The 6,814-nt window shown below is 36.8% G+C and overlaps 1 protein-coding gene across 4 annotated transcripts; it reads right to left on the bottom strand.

The window, feature by feature from the left end:
• Positions 1 to 517: 517 nt before the first annotated feature.
• Positions 518 to 6,523, bottom strand: LOC120195326. 4 transcript variants are annotated; one of them, XM_039197393.1, is made up of 8 exons: positions 6,001 to 6,523; positions 4,608 to 4,750; positions 4,156 to 4,427; positions 3,792 to 3,946; positions 3,130 to 3,212; positions 2,950 to 3,042; positions 2,226 to 2,288; positions 518 to 2,073 (listed from the first exon to the last, which is right to left on the bottom strand). In XM_039197393.1, exons 1-8 carry the CDS (start codon positions 6,290 to 6,292, stop codon positions 1,807 to 1,809), a joined length of 1,368 nt encoding a protein of 455 aa, XP_039053324.1. In that variant the 5' UTR covers positions 6,293 to 6,523; the 3' UTR covers positions 518 to 1,806. The 4 variants fall into 4 exon arrangements, 3 of the variants coding, with proteins under 3 accessions (XP_039053324.1, XP_039053323.1, XP_039053325.1); XR_005523044.1 differs by having other exon boundaries at positions 1,435 to 1,447; positions 1,581 to 2,073; positions 2,950 to 3,212; XM_039197392.1 differs by having other exon boundaries at positions 2,950 to 3,212.
• Between the last annotated feature and the right edge of the window lie 291 nt (positions 6,524 to 6,814).

Raw genomic sequence — 6,814 nt, 5'->3', positions numbered from 1 at the left:
TCAAGGCTATTACTGCAAAGTTATCTAATTGTCTTGGGCCATTGAAACACATATTCTCCTCTATAAGAATCTTATATTTTTGTTTAGAATATCACTACTTGCTTGATTTAACATTTGAGTTAGGAACTTTCCTCCCATCAACTATAATTTCCTCCTTCCTCGTGATAGAACCCTCTTGATCTTGATTATCACCCAAATTGTTAACTTCTAAGGTTTTATCTAGTATCTCAAACCTTGAACTAGAGTTTTTCCGACATGTGGAATATTATGAATTTAAGAAAGAAAGAATTATAATATCTTTTCTCTTATTCATAAAGCTTTTGCAATACATTTCTTTTATAGCACACAAGTGCTAAAGCTGTTGCTGAAAACTGTTAGATCTAAAAGCCCTAACCGCTGAGCTAACGACCTAACAACCCTAGGCTTAGCTCATCTACAACACAACGCACACTAGAGAACGTGAGCCTTAGCACACGCTATGCACTTAATCTTTCAACGTTCTCTCTGCTTCTTCTTCTCCTCCTCTCTTCAGCAAACACACATTCACTCTCTCACGAAACGTTGTAAAAGCTGCTTCATCTCATCATGGCCCCGGCAAAGAAACTCCTCAATGACACCCTTCTTCGCTTCCAACCAGCTACATCCAGGATTTTTTTCTCTATCATCAGTTTCCTTATCATTCCACCGCCCGGCTGAAGCATATATGTTAGGTAGCAAGATATAGTTTCTAGTTGCATTAGGTTCCAGCTCAAATAAAATGTTTGCATCAATCTGGGCAATCCAAGCAATGCCCCACCCCCTCCGGGGAAAAAAAATACCCCATAGGTTCAATTGGCATTGTTTCTACAAGTTTAAGCGCGTTTCGTAGGAGTCCAGCTCGACCAAAAAGATTCACCATGCAAGAATAATGATCAACTCCTAAATTTATCCTCCATAGTTGCAAATATTTGACGCCCTTGTTCCACCATTTTCAAATGACTACATGCTGGAAGTAATGCAATAAATGTAACTTTCTTAGGTTTGATCCCTTTATTCACCATTTCATGAAACAATTCCAATGCCGCATAAGCACATTGAACTATATTATATGAACACACGTTCTTTTCCTCCATTTCCTCAAACCTTATATGCATCCTCAACGCTTCCAGTCTTTAAACACAGCAATAAAAGCCGATCCCACCACAACACAACAAGCAGGATTAATCCCCAAACTCAACGATATACTGAATCCAGTTCAATTACTTTGCAGCACCTAGTTGCACACAATCAGAAATAACTCCAACAAAAGTAACCTCAGCTGTTTTCATTTTGCATTCTCTCAGACAATCCAATGCCTCTCTAGGCTTAGCATATCATGTAACCATTGCCGTCCATGCCAACATATCCTTCAAAGGCAACTGACCAAACAATTCTCTGCTACAATTAACTCTTTCCAGGAAATCAATCTCTCTCGGGCAATTCATCAATCACCTATTTATCTCTTTCTCCAACCAAACTTGGAATTGCATTTATACCTTATTCTACCACGTTCCATTACCGAGGAAATCAGTGCTATGATAAGTAAAAAAAATCCACATTACCTTCAAATGAACTTCTCAACTATATCAACGGCTGAAAGTTGACTTAGCACATACATAATTTACATCCCTAAAAGGAAAACCGGAGACATAAAAATTAGGCCATAAATAACTGAAGATGTGTCACTCCATGAGAAAAAGAAAAATGCATCCTATTTTAGCCTGTACTTTGGGCCACGAATACTGTACTGATTGAAACTGGATCTAACCCCATTGTTACGACGGGGTTTCAATCCAGGTGTCTACCTGATTTGATTTTAGATTTCCTCAACACTTCTTTCAGTACTCCAGCAATTCTCTCGGCCATATGTGGTTCTAAGAATCTTTCTTTGACCCTTTCGTACCCTCTCTTTCCCATCGTAAGCCTCCTCTCCACATGAGTAGCAAGTCTGACGATATTTTTTGCAAGAGGTGTAACCCCTGCTTTTCCGACAGGATGTAATACACCTGTAGTCCCATTCACTACTATTTCCGTGGTGCCTCCTGCAGCTGTTCCCTATTTTTGCATATGGCATGTGTCAGTATCAAAATCCAGCTCCAATGACTATTGCCATAGAAAATATGAGCAGTTAATGAGTTCGACATGTTTTATTTATCAAACACTCAGAAGTACGAGTAAAAGAAAATCAGGCAAAGTTCATAGATTACCAGTACAGGTAACTGGAATGCCATGGCCTCAATTGTTATCCGTCCAAAGCATTCTCCCCGTGCCTAAACGCAAGGAAAAAAATTTTTGTTTCGCTTTATATTTAAAGTAACTTTGAAGAAGAGAACAAGCCATAGATGCACATTTCTCTAGCCTACACGGATATCAGAAATTCAAAACCATCATATGCATCAAGGAATCTACTCAAATAAATTAGTTCTCCCTCCAGTCCATAGATGCACATTACTCTAGCAATTTATTGTTCATTTTTTATGCCTTTACCATTTGATTATTTGGTGACTGTGACATTATGCAGCTTGGAGACATGTAAGAACAACAATGGAAAAACGGACACAAAACATAACCATAATTACCATTATTATCACGTAAGAAGTGCTAGCTCTCTAAACACCAGAAAACAATGTCGTCAAGTCAATTCTCAACATTGCTAATTGGACTACTGGCTGAGACTTGTTATCTACTTATCGAGGCATCAGTCACATCAGTGAATTCTAATGGTAAAGTGTAAACGGACCTTCAAATATCTTCCTGAGTATATCCTACGTATCCAGATAATAAAACAGCCAATAGCTTCTTTATATTATAATTATGCAAACAACTGAAGGAGCAACACTTACACCAACCAGAAAGCAAATTAGATTAATTTCACAGATTGAAGTGAACATTATATTTAAAAAAGAAAATCCTTTAAACCACATAGATTACCTGGGAATTCTGCACAAGAACATCAATGGCAGCTAAATATGGTGCGACTGTCAGAGTTTTATTCACAAAATGAACACGATCTTGAATTTTCTTCTGCAATACGTAATCCCGTAATTCCATTTCAAATTTTGTCTGAGCAGTCATGTCACTTCCCACAATTACTGCATGCAGTGGCGGTACCTGCATTTTCTTTTCCTTGATCAGTTGCAAGGCCTCGCAGAAGGAACGTAAAAAGAGATCCTGGCCTTTTCCCCGTGAAACACCTGCAGTGGAAGGAATTTGATACAACTTAGTGACAAAAAGCAGAAACCATACACTTTTTAGTTCAAATGTTTTCCCCCACTTTCTGCCTTCTTTTATATGCCTCGGCATACAAAAGAAAATTGAGGAAAGCATACATTAGAGCAAACTGGTGATTAATTGAAAACAATACAATGATAGTTCAAGGGAGAAATGTAAAATTTAGGAGAAAAGTTTATCGATAAAACCAAACTATTGTTCCTAACTGCCAGACAGAACTCAAAATGCAGGAGAGTCGATACATAACAATTGAAGAAGCTACATGATTTTCAATTTTCTTCAAAAAGACAATATCTCAATCTCACCAAAGAAAAGACTTGAGCATTCAATAAAACAGCATAAATAGCATCAAATTGAAATCACTGAGGACTGAGCCAATGTTACTTTCCCAGTAAAAATAATTATACAATCGACAAAGCCAATCCTGACAATTCTATTTTTTATCAGATAGAAAGGAGGATCTCTATAAAAATAGGTGCATTATGGAGTAAAGTGAAGGAAAAGAAGAGAAAAATCCATTCAAGATGAAAACTGAAGCATACTATTTATTAAGGCAAAGAGTAAATCCTCATTGAGCACTCCAAGAGATTCACGAACGTGTTCACGCAAAACCCTTTTAGCCACACTGTCTTCTGCAACTTGCATCAGTTCCTTGCTATTTCCTAGGTGAACAACATAGGTATCGGGCATTTTAATCCTACAAAAAGAAAATGAATTGGAGAAGGGAAAAACACTCAAATGTGTAATTAGACATAAGAAATGTGAAACATATGGAGCAACGGAGGAACTAAATGCACAAAAGAGCTTGTTTGGGTTTTTGTTGCAATGCATGCAGAATGAACAGCAATTCTTTAAAAGCAACAATAAGCACACTGAGATTGAAGACACAAAGATTTTGAAGCTTACTTCAAACGTTCTTGAGTCCTATTCTTCCAGTATTCAGTTGTAACATGCGAATCAATCATAGCACCAGATACAAAAGGAAGATGCATTACATAGTCTAATTTGAAGTAATGGCCTCGCATTTCATGGATCCACCACAACACCTTAGGCAAAACACGATGAACGTCTTCTTTAAGAACAACATCCAGCCATTTCCCAGCAACAGCAGTGTTCAAAACAACCAGATCAGCTCTTAGAGCAGTATCTAAAGCTTCTTTCCCCCTAGCCGGGAAAACCTTAAAAGACAGGTAAAAGACTAATTAGAAGGAAGGTAAATATTTAAAAACAAATTATCTAAAGGCTCTCCCAGATGGAATGCTAATCCATCATATAGGGGAATAAAGTTCACAACTATATAGTAAAAGCACCATAAATGGATAAAGAAACAATTAAACAAAGTGAAGTAATCTGAGTACCTGTACTCCTCTGTCCAGCATCTTATGTTCTAAACTATATGTTACTTCATCTGTTTCAGATGCTTTTGTAATTGTAATCCAATAAACTTCGGCACCAACACTTCTTAATAGGAATGCCAGCTCCATCAGCAACAGTGGTCCACCTATAGTAAAAAGAAAAAAAGACAGGAATCGTCATATGATGAAATATATGAATTCTAAAAAGCATCTTCACAAAGAAAGATAATAGTTACAAATGTCAAAGAATAAGCTTTCTTCTGACAATAAATGTGTCTTCCAGCAAAGGGTCATATATGAAAAAAGAAATTTTGTTTATGAAAGAGTAGATAAACTACGATTTAGAGATCTCATGCTTAGACAAGGTGTGCACTCATTGACAGCTGGAAGCAAAATACATTATTTATAACCAAAAAGTAACAAAATTCAGGAAAAAAAGATTAGTCAAGAGGGGTAACAAGGACAAATTAACATTGCACCACGAGGTTCACGACAAGAAGATTCTTTATATGCACAAACCACTTAGAGAACATGTCAGCAACATGCCAAAACGACATTCTATAATTTACATGCAGAGTACTTGAGAGTTAGGAGTCAACAAGAATCTCAGAATTTATTATGATATAATTATTTCCATCTATAGGAAATATAGGATGGTCATAACAAGCATGTCAACAGAGCCTCAAAAAGTAATTAAACCTCAAAGATACCAGCACACACGTGGAATGCATTTTACTGAGTGCCAAAATTAGCAAAATTGATAAAGGGATTAAGTTAAGACACAAAAGGCCATAATGGATCTACATATTTTCTCTTTTTCGTACTTTAGGATGAAACTAAAGTTACCAAACATGATATGAGAATGTGCAGATATCATCATGTAAACTAAAGAAACTTATAGAAAATGATATGCTTTCAATGATAGCCATGATATTAAATCTGACATTCGACAAATAGTAATGAATGCATATGCAAATACATCTATTAATTACTTGAATCAAAAAACCCAGCAGAAATGGCTTTAAAAATTTTGGGCATGGCTAGAACAACACACTAACCGAAAGAAACCTCGCACATCCTCTGCTTGTTCCTCTATACGATAATAAAACTCATTTATACGTGTCCACGGATCAGTTACAACCGTGCAAGGGCATCCCATAGATGATGCAGACAGCTACCTCAAAACTACTGAACATAAGTTCGGTTCATTTGCAATGATACTTCAATGGAAACAATCATACAGTAAATAAACGCTATGAAGTCACTCACAGTAAAAGAAAGGCAACTAAAACAAATTCCAATACATTGAAATTCACCCAAAATATCATAAATGAATTCCAAAGCGGCTGAACTCACTAAATATAGCTATTAACAGAAATAAAAACAAGGAGAGTACCAGAAAGAGAGAGCTCGTGCGACACCAGCAGAACGACCTTCGACTTCATAAAACTGAGGGGACTCGGCTTTGCAGCAGCGATCTGCGGCGTTCGTTTCTCGGAGGCTTGAATGACATTCCGAGCAGAGCCGATACCATCAACAGCAGCAGAAACGTTCCGATCACACGAATCGAAGGCAGCTCTCATGAAGAAGGCAATAATAGTTGAAACAGAAAGCATTAGGAGAAGAGCCAAAAGCCAACGGTTCTGTAAGTGGTGGTGGCCCCAGCCAACGGCCGCGTGCTTCGCCATCGTCCTCTTCTCTTCAGTCTAGGGTTAGGATTAGACTGAGAGATCGGGTAATGCTACGTTTGGCATCTGCGGGGTTTGTTTGTTGGCAAAATGGAACAGCTGAAGGTGTACATTTGGCGGTGTATGATGGAACACTTGGAAGAAGATTTTTGGCTTTGGATTTCGGTTCCTTCTTTTCGAATTTTCTTTTTGACTCGGATTTTTTTTTACTGGTTTTCGTGTTCGAAGCCTGTATTAGTGAAGGATGAGATTGTTAACCCTTTTTTTCTTGAAGATCTTATTATTATTAGGTTAAACTGAATAAATAGTCATCAATTTTTTATTTTTCTTATATTTCGGTCACTGATATTTGAAAACTTGCAATATCATCACTAATTTTTTATCCTTATAATTACTATCATCAAATATCATTAAGAAATATTAGCATGATATGTTAAATCTATTTTCTCACAATAAAACTCTTAAAATTTAAAATTGAGAAATATCTCAATGGCTTAACTTAACACAATATTAATTATAATT

The sequence above is a fragment of the Hibiscus syriacus genome, unplaced genomic scaffold (genome assembly GCF_006381635.1).
Source record: "Hibiscus syriacus cultivar Baekdansim isolate YM2019G1 unplaced genomic scaffold, ASM638163v2 tig00117012_pilon, whole genome shotgun sequence".
Taxonomy (NCBI): domain Eukaryota; kingdom Viridiplantae; phylum Streptophyta; class Magnoliopsida; order Malvales; family Malvaceae; genus Hibiscus; species Hibiscus syriacus.
This window is presented reverse-complemented; position numbering and strand designations above follow the sequence as displayed.

Bases quoted from the DNA above. Each gene is read 5' to 3' on its own strand.
- LOC120195326 (XM_039197392.1), bottom strand. From the start codon at position 6,292: ATGGCGAAGCACGCGGCCGTTGGCTGGGGCCACCACCACTTACAGAAC. The intron at 3,947-4,155 runs GTAAGCTTCAAA...TTCTTTTTGTAG, and splicing joins AGGACTCAAGAACGTTTGAA to GATTAAAATGCCCGATACCT. The intron at 2,074-2,225 runs GTAATCTATGAA...ATGCAAAAATAG, and splicing joins CATTCCAGTTACCTGTACTG to GGAACAGCTGCAGGAGGCAC.